A 23,517-nucleotide genomic window follows, 5' to 3' on the forward strand; every position below is an offset into this window, starting at 1 on the left:
GCTGAACGAACTCCAAAATGTTATAATTGGCATTCCACAGCAAATGCTAATGCCACAGCCAAAAACCATACAACAGGGAATACGAATTCATCCATACATTTGCCAACATGTTGGCTAGCACAATGTATACATGAAAGGTCATGCTCTTAATTAAAAAACTATTTATTAAATTGGTTAAAATGTTTGTTTGTTTTTCCACCACCTTTTGCACCATTCTTGGAATCCCTCTGTTCACTAGCTGCAACTTGTGCAGCAAGTATGCATGTGTACATTCACTATAAAAGATATGCAGCTATCGCCTCCATCCATGAGTTTAATGGTATAAATAAGCAGACATACTGCGCATGCTCTACATGGAAAGTACATTTTTGGAAGCAAGCTCATTTGTGTACCTGGCAAGCATTGCATGCTCATGTTCTGGTCCCATTTGTGTCAAGGAGGATTCCTTGGTTTCCTTAACCCCTTAAGGACACATGACATGTGTGACATGTCATGATTCCCTTTTATTCCAGAAGTTTGGTCCTTAACCCCTTAATGACAGATGACGGATATATTCCGTCATGATTCCCTTTTATTGTAGAAGTTGTGTCCTTAAGGGGTTAATGGGTCAGCAAAAGCAAAAAACAATACATGAACTTTCAATGCTTAATTTATAGATAGCCAGTATATAGTGGCAACACATAGTTGTGCATCTCTGTAAATTATACATGTAATATCATGAAGTTTTTATCCCAGCAAAACAAACAAGAAAAGAGGAAAAAATGTCATTGTTTAAACCAGGGGTAGGGAACCTTTGGCCCTCCAGATGTTTTGCACTAGTGTGGTCTGATACACTGTTGCAGCGGGGTAACTTGCATGAAATATATAATTCCTTACAGTATGGATTTAACGGGTACTTACTGAAGAACATCTCTCTGTTCCAAGTTGTACTTCCCCCCATTTTTCATGGCTGCATTATGAATTGCTTCAATAGCACGGTCAATTGATTGAAGAACAACATCTTGTTCCTGGACCTGGGAGAAAATGTAAATATATTCCATTTAGGTTGCGATCAGTTTACAAAATATTTTATTTTATTTTTTTTTAATGTAATCTTAATGATGTTAACCTCAATGATCGTGAACTTTAATACAATTTGAAGGGCATGAAACGTCCTGCAGTTATTGGTTAAACCATGCTCATATCAGGGAGGCCCAAGAATAAATCGATACCTGGGGTTCATGTTTCTCGACTGGGGCCACAGACTTACAGATTAGCTATATGCAGCTCTAAAAGTGAGCAATGCAAATAAGCTCTTTTAATCACTGTGGATGAGCAATGGTCAGTCATGGTGATTCTCAGCCTAGGGTCTCTCTGCCGACATTGATTGGCACTGGGCTTTCTTTACCAGCTCTCTAGGATTGAACACTGTGCGATCAGCAGGGAAAGAAAGCATGAGTTGCAGCTAAGGAGGAAGACCACCCTCTGTAGTCATACAGTAAAAGTATTCTATACTGTACAAGCTGGGAAATTTCTTTACTGATGTCAGTACTGATGTCAGCAGAGGGAATCCCTCAGAGTTATGGTTAGCGTTAGTGTCAAGTAAGGGTTAATGCAGTTTTATGGTTAGGGATAAAGGATCATTGTACTGTGCAATAAAACTATTTAAAACAATACCTATGTGTCCAACGTATTTTGTATTAGTCATGCACCCCCTTCTACTAATAAATCCTTTGTAAAATAAAACATGTACTTACCTTTATTCCAAAGCCATCAGTAGTCCCCCTCACAGCACGCAGTTTCTTTTGACATTACGTCAGAGGACGTTGGCCCAATCCAATGCTTCTCATTAAGAAGCATTTTGAATACAGGGCGCATCTGCGGCTCTCGCCAATCAGTATGGCTTAGTAGCCACTGTAGCCAATTTCAGAAAGGAGGAGCAGGGCTAATGCTTCCATCTGCACAAGGGTGAAGGGTAAGAGCGGCCAGTATATCCGTAAGGGGAAGCCTGGCTCCTAGCAGAGACTGCAGGTCAATGGGAAGAATGAGACTCGCCACCAGGTACTAATATTCATGACACGAAAGGCCAAAATTCACTGACATCAGCAGCTATGCATGCGGACATCAGGGTGAGATTGGATATGAGAGCAGGCAATTATGTCTCATGGCTCTTTGATTGAGAGGGACTGGGGCCGTTTCTGGAAACTGCACTTTCAAGATCTCAAAAAAATTGGGAGGCATATTTATGGCATTATTGCAAGTTTGGAAAGTCATTATTGTGCCTACAGTGTTCCTTTAAGGTTAGGGTTGGTGGGACAGTTAGGGTAAGTTTAAGCATATTTTTAGTCATATGAGGCATTTTAACATTCAGAACAAATATGAAAATCTATTTGGAGTTGTTATTCTTCAGATTTAAAAGTATACCAATAGGATATTAGAATAATCCCTTTCTGTCCTTTAAAATAAGAAAAATAAATAAAAAAAAACAGTATAGAATATGCATGGGTGTGCTTAAAGAAAAACCCTTGAGTTATGATGGAACTAACACATACCACACATTTTCGGTCAATTGCAGATTAGACCTTAAAATCTAAACATTTTACTGGTAAAAATAATCCCAGCAAATATATAGACTGAAATATACACTGGTCTGTTGATTGTTCTTGCAGATCTATTCCACAGATAGCACAGGGCAATGGGCTGTATGGGTCAGCTGTACATGCAGCTGTTCTACTCCGAAACAATGCCAACTATATCCCACAATCCCTAGAATGTGGTTGGCACTGAATTCTATGTTACCCTTACAATACAAGTTGAGTCTTTCTTGCCGTCATGCTTAGCATTGCCAACTTGGCTCTTTTTTGGTATTTTACTAACCATGTAAACACATTTAGCTTTATAACAGTATGAGATGCACTTGAATTAGTCTCTACTGTAGACAAAATTACAGTAGTTTCTTCAAGATGTGATTAGATTAGCTGCAGCACAAAGATTGCTCGTTCAGCTAAATATCCCTCTAATGGATTAAATCTGCTCGGCTGACCCATCTCTGAATTATCTATGTATTCAATACAACTATATAGAGCAATAGATTTTTTTCTTCTCTTTAATAATTTGTGGCACTTTAAGAGATTATAATATATAAGAGCAAAGTTTGGTAAGATTTCATGCACTGTAGCACGAAACCCGTAACCATGGCTACAGTAAAGAGAGTGCGTGCATTGTCACAGCGAATTCTGAAGATCCAATTAAATAATACTCTCACCCTTATGATATTGCATATAGTTCCAAAATTGCTAATTATCTGGCAAGTCTCTCTATTTTATTTCCCTACTTCAAGGCATAATTCTGAAAAATTGTCTGGAAACCGTCTACTACAAAGATAGTTTAATTTAGATGCCTTCAATACTTAGACATAATACTGGCAAGACAAATGCACAATCTGGGAAATAAAAGTTTACATTTTAAATATATCTGGATAGCCATGAAACCCTTTTGCCTCTTTTTCTTGCACTTTAAAGGTACACTCCTACTCCCATAATAATAGGGGAAGGAGAGTACGACAGCCATCTAACCTGCATGAGTAAAACCATTTCACAACAGTGTCCAACAAAGCTACTTCCCAGCTTCCTTCCTTTTGCCAATGTAGGTGAAGAATGTTTGCTGGCGGCCGATGATAGGCTAAAAGCACCAATGAGCATAACTGGACGCCCACTGAGAGAGATAGTACGTACAGTATTGGGAAATAGGATGTACTGGAATATGGTCCAGAACTCCTGTCCCATAAAAACTTCAACGAGCTGAAAATGTTATGGGGGTTGGGAGCGTTCCATTAAGGATATGCAACAGTGGAGAAAATTTAAACTGCTCTAAGATATCATAAATTTATAAAACAAAGGGAAAAAAAAAATACACATAGACATTACATTTTCATTCTTTATTGCATTTTCGCATGCATTTTTTTAATGATACAAACCAAAGATTTATGTATGCCCTGTGTAAGGGAAGCCATATATTAGTGCTAGGGATGTTGGGTAATTAAAAGGGAGAAAATCAAACCAATCATTGTACTGCCACATGAATAGGGCATGCTATAAATGCATCGATTTCTGAGCAGTGGGTGCAATTAAGATAATTTTAACATACGTTCATATTGATGTTTCAAATTGCGAGAATGCAATTGACAAAATGCAAAGTTGCACAAACACTTTCTGTTCACGTTTAATATTCTCTTCCAAGTTTTAAATGTTGTATCTATTGTATGCATTATCATACTTGAAAATATTCCTTTTTTTTTTCCTTTCTTCTTCTCCTTTCTTCTTCTTTCTATTGGCCTATACACTCCGCTCAGAGCCGTCTTTAACGCGGGGCAAACGGGGCAGCTGCCCCAGGCCCAGTTGCTCCTGGGGGGCCCAGAGCATCTGCTCTGTGGGCCCCGCGATTTGCGCAGCCCCTATGGACCGGGTGGTGCGGCTCCCGCACACTGAGGAGGCTCCCCGGGTGGCCCCCGCACTAAGGGCCACCCGGGAGCATGTGTCAGCAGGGGCCCGGTCGGGGGCTGTGGCGCTTAAACAGCGCGACAGTGCCCCTTCCTGTGGCGTCACTTCATCCCACCGGAGATAATAGCCGCGTGGGAGGAAGAAGGCAGGATGGAGGGCAGTTCCAGAGGAGAACTCCCATCTGCCTCAGCCTGCCACTGGACCAGGGAAACCACCCTCCAGGAAAAGGTAAGAACCTGGACGGTGGCTAAATGTATGTCAATAGGTCTGTGTATGTGTGTGTGTGTCAGTATGTCTGTGTGTGTCAGTGCGTGTGTCAGTGTCTGTGTGTGTGTGTGTGTATGTCAGTATGTCTGTGTGTGTGTGTCAGCATGTCTGTGTGTGTGTCAGTATGTCTGTGTGTGTGTGTGTGTGTGTGTGTCAGTATGTCTGTGTGTGTCAGTGCGTGTGTCAGTATGTCTGTGTGTGTCAGTGCGTGTGTCAGTATGTCTGTGTGTGTGTGTGTATGTCAGTATGTCTGTGTGTGTGTGTGTATGTCAGTATGTCTGTGTGTGTGTGTCAGCATGTCTGTGTGTGTGTCAGTATGTCTGTCAGTGTATGTGTCTGTGTGTGTGTGTGTGTGTCAGTACGTCTGTGTGTGTGTCAGTATGTCTGCCAGGATATATTTGTGTGTCAGTGTATGTGTGTGTCAGTATGTATCTGTGAATGTTTTAATGTCTGTCTGTGTGTATCTGCCAGTACGTCTGTCTGTGTGTATGTCAGTATGCCTGTGTGTGTGTGTCAGTGTGTATGTCAGTATGCCTGTGTGTGTCAATGCGTCTGTCAGTGTATGTGTGTGTCAGTATATCTGTCAGCGTATGTGTTTGTGTGTGTGTCAGTATATCTGTTAGTGTATGTGTCTGTATGTATGTCTGTGTGTGTCAGTATGTCTGCCAGTATATATTTGTGTGTCAGTATGTATCTGTGAATGTTTTAATGTCTGTGTGTGTGTGTGTGTGTGTGTATGTGCCAGTATGTCTGTCAGTGTGATTGCGGGTTGGGTGTAATTGGGGGGTGAGGCGGTGGGAGGGGCAGCTCCCAGGGGGCCCAAGAAAATGCATTGCCCAGGGTCCTAATCATATTATAGACGGCCCTGACTCCGCTAATACACACAAAATTTGTTTAGGAGGACAACAGCTGGCGATGGAATGTGAATCTGTTCAGACAATTTTAAAATAATCCCTTCTTGTTAAAAATAAGATCTCTGCATTTTCCAACTGCTGGTGACAGCATGGTGATGGCCAGTAGCAAAGAGGAAAATTAGAGCACAGAGCATCTAATCATATCATGTCGCATGCTGGAATGGGAAAATAAACACTTAGCTTGTAGCATTTCGCTTTCAGACTAACCCATTTTGGTTACTACATTCATTACACAACACTCAAGAAATGTCAGCCAGTTTATAACATATTAATACGTACACAGGATAGAAAATGCTTGCAGAATTTAGGAGACTGACACTTTCAGAGCCAACTGGATTCTTTTATTTTGAAGGATAGATGATGTTACAGCACCACTAAAAATAATAAGGAGAAAATCTGAAAATCCTTAGTGTCATGACTAAGAAAACACAATACTGGGAAGGATTAGGAACGGACTAAAATATGCTCCTGGTTGAAAGAGAGAGTGACCATTTAAAAATTCGAGGTTGTTACTGCAAATGTCACAATGTAGAGAGACCTACTCAAAAGAGTGGCTTTTAAACAGCAGTGATGTGCAAAAAAAATAAAAAATAAAACACAACTTGAATTTCTCTACCCTCTCTCCACTCATGGAGAGATCTGAAAACTCCACTGAAGTCTTGCGTGATCAGGAAAATAATTGAACCTTATGAAAAATGTATTAATTCAATCTTTGAATAACTAAGAATGTCAAGTCCACCCAGGCCAAAAGAGAAAATGTTCTTCAAGGTGTATCCTTTAAAATGTTTTGATTTAGTCACCAGTAGTCCTTGCACATAAAAGGCTTGCAGAGTGCAAATTTATAAATACCACATACTCCTGCTGAGGAGGAATATATAGTTTATATTTAAAAATGGTGTCAGGCACCTTCTAGGCTGCATATTGCTTACTGCATATACCCCATCACACTTGTGTCATGTTTCCAAAAACAGGGATTTTTGGAATCAGGTAATTCTGCAGATATACACCAAATGACAGCTCCAAATGTTTTCTATTATTCCTACTGCATCTAATACATTTTAAAAATGTGTGCATTTTATAATATGGGGGTGGGGGGAAGCAATAAGTCCCCAAAATAAATAAATGAATGTTCCCGTTTGTTAATATAATTTAATTGAAGATGAGCATTCAATGTTCCCAATTTTTTTATGTCTCCCTGCCAGATCAATAGCAAACAACAGAAGGCGAATCCCTGAATATGCCTCTGGCAGTTTCTAAGTCTCTCGGCTGATGGTAAGGTTTGCAGTCGTTTAGAAGAAGAGATAGAGAAAACGAGAAAATAAACACATGGGAAATGAAGAAGAGCTGCACATCCACTGTAGACAAAAGATTAATATTGAGCTTCTAGAGACATCATGGTTATGGCAGTGTAGGCTTTATAAAGAAATGGGGAGGGGGTTCTTTTGAGATTTTATATATATATATATATAGATGGATTTATCTTAAGATTTATGGCCATCCCTAAAAATCATATATTAAGCAGTACAACTTACCTATAGCACCTCGCTGTGTTAGTCTCACCGATCGCCTTCTCTGCCCTTTGTTGATACAATGCTTCTTCATGGAGAATCACTGGAGGACTACTGCACATTTGCACATCTACTTCTAAACATGCATTGCTATGGGTAGCTTTCAGCATCTTCATGTGGTATGTGACCTCCCATTGATAAGAATATTTTTGAGAAGCTATATTCGTATTCGAAAACATATTATAATAGGTCATTTAAAGGACACTATAGTGTTAGGAATACAAAAGTGTATTACCTGAGCCATAAGGTAATACATATTAGGGAGAAAAGGAGAATCCTTCCCTCTTTCCTGTCTCCTCCTCCTTCTCCGTCGCCAATGGGAGAGAAGCTAGTGTTCAAGAGTGGCGGGTGCCACACGCGCATTAGGCCTTCCCCTATAGGAAACCATTGAATCAATGCTCTATGTGGATTTTGAAGAATCTGAACGTCCTCATGCAAAATGCTGTGGTTATGGTGCTTTGAGTGTTCCTTTTGAAGGGACACTTACCACCAAAGCAACCATTACTTTATCTAGTGGTTTTAAAAAAATATTAAAGTGGAAAAAAGGGACAATCTAGGTATCCAGAAGAGATTCCTGTATATTTAAGTTAAGGAACAGTTTAGGCACCATAACAATTTCATCAAAATGAAGCTGTGGTGCCAGGAGGTCCCTGGTGCTGTCGCGAAGGGTTTAACTTCAAAGTCTGTGTTCCAGAGAATCTCTCTGCCTCTTTGTCTTTCTGCTTTCTCAAAATTGGGAAGCCAGAAGGCTCTTGCAGAAATGGGCAGGGTCTCTGCTGATTGGCTGAGAGCGGTCAGCTGATGCCTTCAGCCAATCAAAGACTCATACATAAAACTGGCTTGAATTTCCCTTCATAGAAACACTAAGAACCATAACAACTACTGGTTGCAATCTAAGGAGCCAAATCAATTTTGAACAGTTTTACTTCTTACCAAGGGTCCGCCAGGTGCTGCTCCCCACCTCCACACATAGAGCCAGAAGTTTATTAGCAAGAACTTTCATTATAACTATAGCTCAGGAGAGCTAACAAGAGTTCCTGCTCTTGCATTGAGTTAACCAATTTTAACCACCACAGCCTCTTCTGCTTTTAGAAGTTGTCATGGTGGTAGGAATAAGTATGTGCAATGTTTCTGCTTGAAATGCTGTACATGCAGAGTAATTTGCATTTTTTGTGCCGGGGTAAGTTGCACCCCCAGCACACATGACTAAGGAAGTACAAAAATTACAAATTACATCAGCACGTGACTGTGTGCAAGAGGAAGTCTTGGTCTTCCTTTCCCGCATTTATAGTAATTGATCTGTCCCCCGTCTTTAAATTCCTTCGCTCTGAGATGGTAGACTAGTCATTTGATTGGACCACGAGTGGGCAGTGGTGACTTCAGAAAGGGTGTGGAAACCAGGATGGGGAGCTTCGCCCGGCTGGATTTCAGGCAAGTTTAGACCTTGCTAATGATGTCCAGTAGGGCATTGTAAACTTAAGATTTTTTTACAAAGAGTAAAAAACACACAGACAAAGCTTTTATTTTTTTCTGAATGCAATAGATTTGTTGAAATGATAAAAAAAATCTCCAGAAATTAAAAGCTGCATGACTATTTAAACACTGATGCTGACTTGTAACATACAGCCTGATTTGACAACAAACATGATAAAGAATACAGAAGAGTTGAATGTCTATTCCCACAAACCGTAAATTTGTTTTAACTTCGCAAGTCATTTGCCACTTCACACAACTGTTTAAGCAAACAAAACCCTCTGTTACTCTTCACATAGTTATTTTATGGTGAAGACCAAACAAATAGAAAAGTAGATACTTGGCTGTAGAGGCGTGAAAAGGAAATTGATCTACTAATTTTGTAACCAAGTTAACAACATTTACTGAGTCTTGTACATACTATTTAGCACTTGAGCAGTGTTCCTATCTAACATGTAATGAGTATCTCCTCCTACTGCCCAGCACACAACATTAAAACCATGGAAAGCCAACCGTTCAAGCATGGCAATGCACAATTCCATGATTAATTTCTGACATTAATTAGCATTCCACTACTTAAGACCATTACAGATCTTTTCTGCTGAAATGCAAATTACGTTAAATTAATAGATTTTGGAAGGTCCACTGCTTAGTGAAATCAAATCAATAATGATTTAATCACTACAATTAACATTAGTATAGGTAAGTGATTTTATTGTTCTTTTAGAGCGAGACGGGATTACGGAAACAGAATTTCAATTGGGTTTCGGAACGATATCATCGCATGTTTTCTGCGTTAAATGTCATGCATTGTATTAAAAGAACACACAGCCTAAACAGAATGTCATCATACCTTAAAAGAGAAGCAAATGGGCAATTTACTTTAAACAAAGGGCAAAATAAATTGAAAATGTCAATAAAACGAAGAGAGCACAGTACATTTTTTTTTTTACTCTACACTATGAAGTCTAGCAAATTGACATCCGAAAGGCAAAATTCAAGTATAAACCCCATTGGGATTTGTGAAGAACTGACAGAGCAATCACAAATTTTAATAAAGATAATATCACAATTGAAATAACTAAAATGGGCAAATCCTTCAGACTAATTATTTTTTTATTTTCTTTGTAAACACATTACACTCAGGAACCACTTGTTTTAGTTACACTGGCTCACTAATGCATGTCACTAATCAAACAATTGGGTAGTACCAATTCAAAAATCAGATTGGGAAAGCTAAGTGTTCTGAGTAAGCTTAACCTTGGTGGCTGTTTCTACAGTTTACAGACAAATATAACATTTCAGGAGTTGAAAGTTCTGTGGACAAAAGCACCAACTTAAAATAACTACACAAAAATACAATAACCAGTACAGCCTGCTGTAGTGGTTCTGGTGCCAGTGGTGACCAGGTGACCTCACCCTTTGTAACGAGTCAAACTAAGTTTTAACGGTTTGACTTTTTACCTGAAGTTCACCTGGCACTGCTCCCAACCTCCACTACTGCTACAGAAGTGCTGAAAGTTCAGTTATCTATACTGAGCTAAGTCCTGCAGTTCCAGGTTTTACTTAGAAGAGGCAACAAAAGTTCCTGTTAGCATCTTTAGACTCTACAGCGTTGGTAGTAAAGGCAGGAAGCGATGCTGGTGTATCCCAAGAAAGTAACTATTCAAAAACGGTTTGGACCTTAAAAAAACTGCTTTATGATGGTAGAAATATCACCAACACCACTTCACCAAAACCGTATAATAGAGAAAATAAACTGAAATAGGGATCGACCGATATTGATTTTTTAAAGCCGATACCGATATTCGGTGAACTTTTAGGCCGATAGCCGATATAATTTGCCGATAATCTGTACATTTACCATTTTGGAAAATAAAAACTATTTCTAAAGGTAAATGCACAAAATATACATGCCACATGTAGTGGATGCAGTGTTTGTGTAGTGTGTGTGTAGTGGATGCAGTGTGTGTGTAGTGGATGCAGTGTGAGTTTTGTGGATGCAGTGTGAGTTTTGTGTAGTGTGAGTGTTGTGGATGCAGTGTGTGTTTGTGTAGTGGATACAGTGTATTTGTCTAGTGTGTGTAGTGGATGCAGTGTGTATTTGTCTAGTGTGTATATAATGAAAGCAGAGTGTTTGTGTAGCGTGTAGGTAGTGTGCGTAAAGTGAATGCAGTATATTCTAAATGCAAAGTGTGCGTGTTTGTGTAGTGTGTGTATATAAGGAATGCAGAGTGTGTGTATTTGTGTAGTGTGTATAGTGAATGTAGTGTGTTTATATAATGCAGATTGTGTGTGTTTGTATAGTGTATGCATATAATGCAGAGTGTGTGTGTAGTGTGCATTATATAAACACACTACACAAACACACACTGAATTATATAAACACACTACACAAACACACTGAATTATATAAACACACGACACAAACACACTGTTAATATAATGCAGTGTGTTTGTATAATGTGTGTATATAATGCAGTGTGTTTGTATAGTGTGTGTGTGTGTGTATTGCAGTGTGTTTGTATAGTGTGTGTGTATAGTGTGTGTGTGTGTATATAATGTAGTGTGTTTGTATAGTGTGTGTTTATAATGCAGTGTGTTTGTGTAGTGTGCATTATACACACACACACACACACTATACAAACACACTGCCTTATATACACACACACTATACAAACACACACTGCATTATTATACACACACTGAATTATATATACACACACACTATACAAACACACTGAATTATATACACACACACACACACACACACACACACTGAATTATATACACACACACACACACACACACACACTATACAAACACACACTGCATTATATATACACACACACTATACAAACACACTTAATTATATACACAGTGTGTTTGTGTAGTGTATGTGTATAATAATAGAGTATGTGTGAGGGGGCATTTTTTTTATTAAATTTTTTTTTTTTTTTATATTAAAAAATGTTTTATATATATATATATATATATATATATATATATATATATATATATATATATTTAATTATTATTATTTGTTTTTTGTTGTCCCTCCTCCCTGCTTGTTGCCTTGCCAGGGAGGGGGGATATGTTAATCCCTGGTGGTCCAGTGGCATTAGCTTAGCTGTGGGAGGGGGGGAAGCAAGCGTTTACTCACCTCCCAGCAGCTCCTCCAGCTCCCCAATGTAAATCTCGCGAGACCAGCGGCCGTCAGAGCTGGCCGCGGGTCTCGCGAGATTTACACTGGGGAGCTGGAGGAGCTGCTGGGAGGTGAGTAAACGCTTGCTGCCCGCCCCCCCCCCCCAGGACCGCCGGGCTTGTAATGAGCCTGGCGGTCCTGGGAGGTATTATCGGCAATATCGGTATCCCTATTGGCCGATACCGATATTGCCGAAAATACCGAATATCGGCCGATTATATCGGTAAAACCGATAATCGGTCGATCCCTAAACTGAAAACAAAAACGTGTCACACATGGATTAGAATGGGCTACAGCAGCAGACGACTAAACTGGGGATCAGTGAGGCTACAGTAGGCATAGACCAACCAAAACAGACAAGCTCCAACTGGTCAAACAGTGGTGATAATGCAGCTGTCACGCACTCCCCTCTATTATATATATATATATATATATATATATATATATATATACACATACACATACATACAGTTTCTGCAAGTCAGAGTTTTAAAAGACCACTTCTAACAAACCTGAACAGTGCTCAGATCACCTACAGCTGGAAGGAAAAGGCCTTATGCATGTCTGAGTTTCTGCAAGTCTGAGTTTCTGCAAGACTATGGAGGAAACTATCTACCCTTAATACTGGACACTATAATTGTATAGAATTTTAACCACTTGCATATTTTTAAACTAATGGATCTCGAATCACCATTTATTTGTCATTGTATCTTAACTGGGTGTGCTTGTTCTTTAATATATGTGTGTGTGTGTGTGTGTTTGCTCATACATACATACATATATTCTGCAGTTTGTCTTGTCCTGCATGCTAAGGCTAGTTTCTCCCTGCCCTGCTCATCACTGGTTTGTTATTCAACATTCTGCTTATCTCTAAAGACTTTCTCTGTTATTTCTGCTCCCCCCCCCCTTATTTTATTGATACCCACCCGAATGTCTTGCTTGACCAATCCTCACCTCCTCTGTGCATCTCCATTCCATAGCTTTTATTGCAGTCCTGTTTTGACCCTATCATCTCTGTCTTCCACAGTCAGAGTTTTAAAAGACCACTGTAATGGACCACCTGGCACCCCGACTGGGTACCTCCGTTGAAGGATGCTCCTAGCATTTCCTGAGGACTCCAAGCACTCTGGCAGACACCACAATCACCGAAACGAAGAAGCATATAAATCCTCTCAAGCCTCTGAATGCTGTAGACAGTTGAATAGGAACCATACGAATAGGTTTGCACTCCTAGCAGTCAAACTGAAACAGCATGCAATAACTCCTCCCCCAAGAATGAGACGACACTTCACTTTGAGGGTTAAAACAGGAACTCAAGATTTATTCACACACTGTCTTATAAAGGATTCTCCAATGCAAGGGAGGGATTTACAATACACCAATCACACAATGGTTACATCCCACAGATTCCCTCCCCTTAGCCTGAGAGGTAATCCAATTATACATACAGTTTAAAACATACTTTTTAACCAACTTTCATAACTCTAAAACCATACATCCAATTCACACAAATTACATATTCACAATCAATCCATTCAGGGGAACAACATATCAAAAAATGGCATGAATCAGACCAGGGGTTCAGAAGTTAGTAAAATATATTTTGGGGCCCTGGCTGGCACATGGCTATCTGGCCCAGACCGGTGTCAGAGTCTTCTATCCTGGAGATAATTGAGAAGTAATTTAATTATCTCCCAGGACAGAGACAAGACTCCATTATGCACATGGTGAGCACAAAGCATTAAAATACTATAAAATACACAAAGTCACATATTATACATAAAACAAAGACATGTCACATATCCCCAGATAGCTGGGATCTGAGCGCACAAAACTACCGAATAGCGCTCAGATCCTATTCCCACAGTTCAATTGCCATGGAGCCGAAGTTTTTAACTACACAAATGGGCTCCATGGCATAGCTATCTGGGTTAACACATTCACATAAAGTCGGGTCCATAGTCCTAAGGCAAGAGGCCGGCAAGCAGCCCCCTCCAAGGACATGTGGCGAGGTCGGTTTCGCCACAACCACTTCTAGCAAACCTGAACAGTGCTCAGATTACCGCCCACCCCAAGTTCCTTACTACATTTATAGATAGAATCCCACACCCAACTTTAGATAATTCCAAATAGCAGCTGCAAACACTACCAATAATGAGCACAATCCACCTTCTTAACCCCTAACACTCAGTCCTTCTCCTTACTTCTGCTCATTCTCCTTTCCTCTAATTACCTACCCATCAGAGCAATGCTCTATATTCTCCTCCTCTCCTTCAGGATCAAAATATCCCATTCCACCCACTTCCCTCAACAACACACTCACATTTACATTAATCCCTCTTTGCTACACACCCCCTTCTCTCATCTCAAGCCCTGCACTCATTTCTCTATTCTCTCTCTCCTGCTCTAACCCAATCTCACCCTAGTCGCCGCCCATATAAAACCCATTCACACCTCCTGTCACTATCTCTCCTCCTACTTCTGGCAGCTGGTGACGTCTCTCCCAACCCAAGGCCCCTCACCTTATCTGCTCACACTAAAATAACCAGAAACTATGCAAATCTCCTCCAAATACCTTGCAGTTTATCCTCCTCTACCAAAATTCAGTGTGCACTCTGGAACGCTCGCTCCATTTGTAGTAATATCAAATCTACAGCTATACATGACCTCATCATCTCTAACTCACTCACAATACTGGCACTCACTGAGACCTGGCTGTCCCCATCCGATACCGGTGGTCTACAGTTCTCCCATACTCCTAGACTTGACTGTAAAGGAGGTGTTGTAGGCATCCTTCTCTCCCCTCAATGTACCTTTCAACTTATCCTCCCTGCCCCTGCCCTATCCTTTACTTCCTTTGAAGTTCACACTGTACACCTTTTTAAGCCCACTCCTTTAAGAATGGCCATCATCTATCACCCCCCGCCCCTCCCCCCCGGTCAAACTATTTATTGAACACTTTTCCTCCTGGTTACCCCACTTTCTTTCCTCTAGCACTCCCAATCTCATACTTGAGGACTTCAATATCCCTATCAACAAGCTCAACTGCCCTGATGCCTCTCGTCTGCTCTCTGTAACCTCCTCCTTTGGACTCACACAGATTTCTTCCTCAACACTGCAGGAAACACTCTTGACCTCATCTTCACCAATCTCTGTACCACCTCTGATCTCTCCACTGTTCCATTTCCTTTGTCTGACCACCATCTGCTAACATTTAACATCCATACCCCATACCAAAATTTCACCAACATCCACTCTCCAACCTCGCAGAAACTTCAACTCCCTCGATCTCCAGCACTTCTCAACCAAACTCCAAACACTCCTTTTACCCATCTCAAATCTCAACTGCCCTGACTCTCTCCTCTCAACTTGACATCATGGCACCTCCTACAGTTAAACGCAGCAAGCACCCCCAACTACAACCCTGGCACACCAAGCTGACCCGTTACCTCCAAAAATGTTCCAGACCTGCTGAACGCTGCTGGAGAAAGTCTCACTTTGCATCTGACTTTGTCCACTATAAATTTATGCTGCGCTCCTACAGCATGGCTCTTTCCTCTGCAAAAGTAAACTACTTCAAAACCCTCATAAGCACACTGTCCCATCAACCCAAACACCTGTTTCACACTTTTGATGCTCTTCTTCGCCCTGTGACTCCCCCTCCTTCCACCACCTTGTCCGCCACAAACTTTGCATCTCATTTCACTGAGAAGATCTCTACAATCAGGAAAGAGATCTCTAATCTTTCTCCTACCTATAAATACACCACCACCCAACCCCACTCCCCCTGCCATCCTATGCTCATTTGCACCTGTTACAGCACAAGAGGTTTCTGCTCTGCTTCTGTCCTCCCGCCCCACCACCTGCTCCCTCGATCCTATTCCCTCGCATCTCATCCGCACTTTGTCTCCCTCTCTTGCTCTTCCTCTCGCTAGCATTTTCAATCTCTCCCTTTCCTCTGGCAAATTTACCTCACCTTTCAAACATGCAACCGTAACCCCGTTTCTGAAAAAGCCCCACCTTGATCCCAACTCCCCATCCAACTACCGCCCTATCTCGCTACTGCCATTTGCCTCCAAGATCCTCGAGAGAGTTGTGTACGCCAGATTGACAGACTCTCTCGAATCCAACTCTCTGCTTGACCCCCTTCAGTCTGGATTCCGCGCTTGTCACTCTGTCGAAACTGCTGTGACCAAAGTATCCAACGATTTAATTGCTGCTAAATCTCACGGCCAATAATCTATCCTAATTCTCCTTGATATTTCTGCTGCCTTTGACACTGTTGATCATCAACAACTTCTTCACATTCTTCGTAACTTTGGTCTTCGGGATACTGCTCTCTCCTGGTGCTCCTCCTACCTCTCACAGCGCTCTTTCAGTGTTTCTTACTCTGGTTCTGCCTCTTCTCCCCAACTCCTCTCTGTCGGCATTCCCCCAAGGTTCTGTCCTCGGCCCCCTACTGTTCTCTATCTATACTGCCTCCCTTGGTAAACTCATCAGCTCCTTTGGCTTCCAATATCATTTATATGCAGATGACACGCAAATCTACCTGTCCTCCCCTGATCTCTCTCCGCCCACCTTGAGCTTTCCTCCTCCTCTCCACCTTCCTCGTGATGTAATCGGCTGAATGCGCATGCGCGGCAGGAGCCGCGCGCACATTCAAACGGTCTCATAGGAAAGCATTTACAATGCTTTCCTATGGACGCTTTTCACAGTGAGAAGCACGCAAGCGCCTCTAGCAGCTGTCAATGAGACAGCCACTAGAGGCTCTAGAGGCTGGATTAACCCTCTGCTATGTTTATAAAAAAAAAAAGGGGTTAACCCTAGCTGGACCAGGCACCCAGACCACTTCATTAAGCTGAAGTGGTCTGGGTGCCTATAGTGGTCCTTTAACCCCTTAAGGACCAAACTTCTGGAATAAAAGGGAATCATGACATGTCACACATGTCGTGTGTCCTTAAGGGGTTAAAGGGACACTATAGTTACCAGAACAACTACAGCTTATTGAATTTTTTCTGGTGAGTAGAATCATTACCTTCAGGCTTTTTGCTGTAAACACGGTCTTTTCAGAGAAAATGCAGTGTTTACATTATAGCCTAGTGATAACTTCACTGGCCACTCCTCAGATGGCTGTTAGAGATCCTTCCTGGGTCATGGCTGCCTAAAATGCATCCAAACATTTAGTGTCCCCTCCCTCTGCATGCAGACACTGAACTTTCCTCATAGAGATTCATTGATTCAATTCATCACTATGAGGAGATGCTGATTGGCCAGGGCTGTGTTTTAATCATGCTAGCTCTGCCCCTGATCTACCTCCTGGTCAGTCTCAGCCAATCCTTTGGGGAAGCACTGTGATCGGATCAGGCTACCACTTCTGATGATGTCAGTAGACTGCTGAGTCTAACAGCATGCAGAGTTACAGCTTCAGGCTTGAATACAGTAAGATTTTTACTATATTTATGGAGGCATGAGGGGCCCAGGGGGCTAGATTGTGGTTTTAACACTATAGGGTCAGGAATATATGTTTGTGTTCCTGACTCTAGAATGATCCTTTAATGTAGTGTAATGTGTAATGTAATGTAATGTTCAGAGAAAAGGCAGTGTTTACATTACAGCCTTAGGGGTACCTTCAGTGCCAACTCCTCTCTGATGGTTACTAGAGGTGCTTCCTGGGATTCCAGTGCTGAGAATTTTTGGATTACATATTCTGATTCTGCAGTCAATTTTATCTATATATTGTGCAAGCAATATGATCTGCAAATGTATTTAATTCTCAATATTTTATTTAAAAGACTGCTCCCACCTTCCTCCCTGGCAGACAGACAATTGGCCTTTGGCATTGTCGATGTCTGTCTTCAGTATAGCCCACCTACCCGATCTCCAATGACCCAGTTTCAGTAAATGGAATGCACAAGTCACCCCCTGCTTGCATTAGGTGTTGGCAAAGCCTTCCAAGGCTTTTCTAAAGAGAGGCAGTTCTTAGAAAAGACTTAAAACCCACAAAGGTGGGCTAGTGGCAGTGATGGAACTGTTGGAGAGGAGGAGAGTATCCTTGAAAAATGGATGACCAGGATTCTTCTGCCCAGATGCTTAAATTGGATTTAAGCTCCTAAAAAGTAAGTGCACATCTTACTATCCTTATAACATAACAGCATATTTAAACTTACTACACCATCAGTTCCTGCATTCTCTCGTCTTGTCGTTGCATATAACTTCCAAGGACAACCAAGGCACTACTTCAACCTTTTCGTTTTTTTTACATTTTTTTTACCACCGGTCTTGGTTGTGAAGCTGCCACGTTGAACTTAACTAGTATTGTACAAGCGCTGCATTTTCCTTCTTTTATTTGGATTCCATATATACACACACAGAAAAAAGGAGAATTGGGGGGTACACCTGGAACATGCATCTCTAAGTAGTGGTGCGGTAAAGACCCAAATATGTACAAAATACAGAATAGGGCACAGCGCACAGACACAAAAATAATAGTTTTCAATGTTACAAGACTACTTAAAATCACTTACACCATACCAGTTATACCAACATTTGTTTCCTAAGAAGGTGATGTTACGTAGCTTTGTAAAATTGAAAACTGTATTATTCTGTGTGTGAGCTGTTGCTTAATATGTATTTTATATATTTTGGTCTGGCAGCACCACTACTCAAAAATGCATGATCCGGGTGTGCCGCCAATGCCCCTTTTGCCATGTGTGTCTGCAAACAGGTATGCAATAGTCTCCCTGTAAATCTTTTTTATTTATCTGTTTGAGTCACTTAACAGGGCTGCACATGGCAGTGGTGAGATGGGAAACGTGCATCTGTCCACAGTTGCCTACTCTGCATCCTGCTAAATCTGGCCATAGTACAGTGTCACTAAACACATTCAACCTCGAGCTAGTTCCACAAACATGACAGTGAGTTCAGTGCACTTCAGTTTCCTCTGTAGTCATCACATCTCAATGTAAAAGAGCAACTCGAGGATGTGGTGGGACACGAGATTAGCAGCACAAATCTGCAGCAACTGCATGACCAGATCATGTCAACACAGTAAACCTTTAAGGAATCTCTAGAACACATGCAGATAAAACTTACAATTTAAATTATCTTGTATTTGCTATATATATATTTTATTTACTAGTTTGTACATGTTATAAAGCATGCATGTCTATTTTTGTTGCCAGCTCAGCAATTGTTCATTTGTTTTAAAGAGAAATGTTTCTATATTTACAGAAGAAATGGACTGCACATGAATTTGCAAGCTCAGCAGAAACAGACTGTTAGTTTTACTGACTAACCAGATTTGAATTTATCAAATTTTCCCACACACCCCTCGTGTAGAGACTATAAATGCAGATGGCAAAATACTTTTTTTGGGGGTTGGTTACAGAGGTCTTTATGTAGACTTGCCCCGGGTGCCAGTCCAGGACGCAGGAAAATATAAAAAATAAAGTTCTTGGCTGCATTCACAGTCTTGAAATCGTAATCATGAAGAAAGTCCCAGATGGGGACTGAAACGTCAATCTGACCTTGGAATGCCTCACATTGGCATGCATACATACATACATATATGTATGGTCTTGATAAAGACCCAGGAGGGTCGAAACGATTAGTGCTCCGTTCACTATTGGTTTGACTGGTGTGCAGATCTTTAACATTGTATTGAAATTATATACAGTGGTACGTCGGTTTACAAATTTAATACGTTGTCCGTGACATTTCTTATTGTGAAAAATTTGGAAACCGAAACACTGTTTCCCATATGAATTCATTGAATACCAATTAATCCGCTCTGGAGGTAAGAAAAAAGTAAAAATGAGCCGGCATGGAAACCAACCCACAATGCAGAACACACAGTAAAAGCAAGCAAACAACAAAGCTCAGCAGCTCCCTACCTTTCCACTGTTTGAGAAATGCACCAAAAAAAGTTCCAAAAAGTCCCAAAACCACTGCAAAAAAATTTCCAGAATGGCTCCAAAACTCTCTGCAAAAGCCGCTCCAACACTTCCACACTCAACGCCACATGCTACCCACAGACTCCAGAATGCACGGGGGTGGCGCCATAAACCTCCCAGGCGCAATGCATCCTGGGAAAACTTGCTTTGTCAATGGATTTTTATTTGTAAACTGAAAATTATGTTAACCGAGGCATTTGTAAACTGAGGTATCACTGTATAGGAAACCAACTCCCCAGTTTTGCACCCTTCCCTGTCACAGGTGCCTCATTCTAGGACCATAGAGTAGTACCTGCCAAGAATGGGGTACATTGACGTTGTGGCAGGCTTATACAATGCATGATCATATACTGTAACTAAACCTCCATTGTTTTTTGCCTAGGTAAAGTGTTTTTAAATAAAATGATCACATTCTGTGAAACTTGAAATTGCCGTTTAGTTCGCTGGATCTTGTATGATATACATATATTTATTTATTTTTTGCCAGTCATTTTCACTAATCCAAAAAAAAAAAAAAAAAAAAGTTGTCAGTTCACTGCATATGCATAAACATTTGATATATACATACACAGTCTACCCCTCCCCCCACACAAATGCAGTGCTCAGATTATTTAAGCTCAAAAAAGAAGTTACAAAAAATATAAAGCTTTATGAAGTAGTTTTTCCTGAGATTTATTTTGTCTGCCTGAATGATTACATTGGTGGTTACGAAGCATCGATCATCTCTTTTATTGTAGTGCTATAACCTAATTATCTAGTAGTTACACAGTCCATGTTCATAATGTAATATTGTTTTAATGGTGTGTGTGCCTGACACTGTATACGCCATCCACTGTTACAACAGTAAGGCAAAACGTAGATCTCTTTCAATTACCCCCACCTATGTTCTGTATGTTATTCCAGGTTATCTTTATCTTGTCAAATGTCATAACACCTTTACACGGTTACAAATTCTATATCCAGTCCTCTGGTTGCAATAATTGGCTACAATCGCAATCGTCCTTGGATGTCCTGGGGGGGGGGGGGGGGGATTCAAACATGAGCCATGAAAATAGTATCCTTGAATCCCTAGACAGAAGGAATCAAAACCAGAAGGTAGGCTTCGGCATGACAACTTAGTGTGATACAATTCAAAGGTATGAGGCGGGCGAATGCATCCTTTAATTTAATCACTTGTTCCTGTCACTTCACCAGCATCAACAATCACAGCTGCCGTTATGGCTATTTCCATGACTACAGTATTGATGTTCTACAAGATTTACTATTTTTTTTCATAACATTTATGCTGTGAGATATATTACTGTAGATATATAAATAAAAATAAATTGCTGCATGAAAATAGACATGGATACAAGAAATTAAAAACGCTTACAGATAGACCAAGCATGGGAATTTAACCCCTTCGATACACAAATAGAGTATAAACATTTTCATTTTGATGTATATTGCAGAATATCTAGTCTTTTAAGTATCATTCACTCTCATTTATACTCTAGATATGATTACAAGCCTATAGAGGAACAAATTTATTTGCCAAAAGCCACTAGTCCGATATAATGCCTGCAAGCTTGCTGACAATGTAAGCCAGCCCCATGCTTCCAAACAGTAAATTAACTTTCAATGGGTCAGATCACTCCTACAGTCTTGTATTTACGGTGTGTGGGCATTATGCTCAATAATAGGCATTTACATTATGTTCACAGTTTTAGTAAGCTGTACTGCTGGTAATGCCTTCAGGGTCCTTGCAAATAACTGTAAGCCAGGTATTTGACCATTTTCATTTATCTATTTTTGTCATACCTACTGTATGTGAAAAAAATAGCATTTTGCTTATATACCAAATCTCAGTGTGTGAAATATTACAAGATAAAAAAACACTGTTTCTAAAGCATTTCATTTCTCAAATATTTTTATAATAAGTGAAAAATAAAAGTGTACATTTTTATAATTAGAATGTTTAAAATAATTTAAACGCAAAATTGCTGTGTTCCGATTTGTTCATATGCTAGTTATGCATCATCCTTGTTTCAAATAAACATTATGCTAATATAAGTTCAAATAGTGAAGGAATTAAAGGGACACTATAGTCACCTGAACAAGTTTAGCTTAATGAAGCAGTTTTGGTGTATAGAACATGCCCCTGCAGCCTCACTGCTCAATCCTCTGCCATTTAGGAGTTAAATCCCTTTGTTTATGAACCCTAGTCACACCTCCCTGCACGTGACTTGCACAGCCTTCCATAAACACTTCCTGTAAAGAGAGCCCCTGCTATGTTAATAGCTTGCTAGACCCTGCAAGAGCCTCCTGTATGTGATTAAAGTTCAATTTAGAGATTGAGATACAATTATTTAAGGTAAATTACATCTGTTTGAAAGTGAAACCAGTTTTTTTTTCATGCAGGCTCTGTCAATCATAGCCATGGGAGGTGTGGCTAGGGCTGCATAAACAGAAACAAAGTGATTTAACTCCTAAATGACAGTGAATTGAGCAGTGAAATTGCAGGGGAATGATCTATACACTAAAACTGCTTTATTTAGCTAAAGTAATTTAGGTGACTATAGTGTTCCTTTAAAAGAGCCGAATACTGGGATCATGAAATGGCACACAGAGAGATACGGAGGCGACAAAAATGTCAGCACTTCCTTTGAAAAAATCAACCTAATTTGGTGTCCAACTGCTTTAATAAATGATAACATGTAAATAAAGAGAAGTTAAAGGACCACTATAGTGCCAGGAAAACACACTCATTTTCCTGGCACTATAGTGCCCTGAGGGTGCCCCCACCCTCAGGGACCCCCTCCCGTCGGGCTCTGGAGAGAGGAAGGGGTTAAACACTTACCTTTTCTCCAGCGCCGGGCGGGGAGCTTTCCTCCTCCTTTAGTCCTTCCTCGCGACGTCATCGGCTAAATGCGCATGCACGGCAGGAGCCGCGCGCGCATTCAGCCGGTCGCATAGGAAAGCATTTACAATGCTTTCCTATGGACGCTGGCGTCTTCTCACTGTGATTTTCACAGTGAGAAGCACGCAAGCGCCTCTAGCGGCTGTCAATGAGACAGCCACTAGAGGCTCTGGAGGCTGGATTAACCCTCAGTATAAACATAGCAGTTTCTCTGACACTGCTAGGTTTATAAAAATAAAAAAAAAAAAGGTTAATCCTAGAAGGACCTGGCACCCAGACCACATCATTAAGCTGAAGTGGTCTGGGTGCCTAGAGTAGTCCTTTTAAAAAAAAAAAAAAGAAAAATTAAGCTGATGCACCCAGGTTACCTAGAAATGGGGATGTGAGCAATATATATGTTCATTCTATAGGGCAGAAACAATAGAAATAAAAAATAAATAAAATTATCTTTGACAAACTGATTTTGAAAATATTTAGTGGGTTGGAGTGATTAGTGGAGAGATTCTGGTCAGGTGTAGGAAACCTCCATAATACAAATAGTCCCTACTTTGTCTTATGTTTTAAAGAAAACTAGAGCAGATAGGAAGACATAAAGAACAGAGAAGAGAGGGAGAGATGAGGAATCGATTAAAGAAAGATAAGTTCGGCATGACATAGCCGCTTTAAGCTCTTTTATGCATATTTGTTTAAATTTATGCGTAAGTACCCATAATAGTAAACATTTTGGGAATGACATTTCCCCTTTAAACAGAAAACCTGAA

At 40.5% G+C, this 23,517-nt stretch overlaps 1 protein-coding gene across 1 annotated transcript in view; it reads right to left on the reverse strand.

The window, feature by feature from the left end:
• The window catches only part of NCKIPSD (NCK interacting protein with SH3 domain), a 105,505-nt gene that overhangs the window by 68,256 nt on the left and 13,732 nt on the right, over window positions 1-23,517 (reverse strand). The window contains exon 2 of the mRNA XM_063426225.1: window positions 901-1,013. Coding sequence (XP_063282295.1) covers window positions 901-1,013 — 113 coding nt within the window. The remainder of the gene's footprint in view (window positions 1-900; window positions 1,014-23,517) is intronic.

This window comes from Pelobates fuscus, chromosome 7, assembly GCF_036172605.1.
Source record: "Pelobates fuscus isolate aPelFus1 chromosome 7, aPelFus1.pri, whole genome shotgun sequence".
NCBI classification, from domain to species: domain Eukaryota; kingdom Metazoa; phylum Chordata; class Amphibia; order Anura; family Pelobatidae; genus Pelobates; species Pelobates fuscus.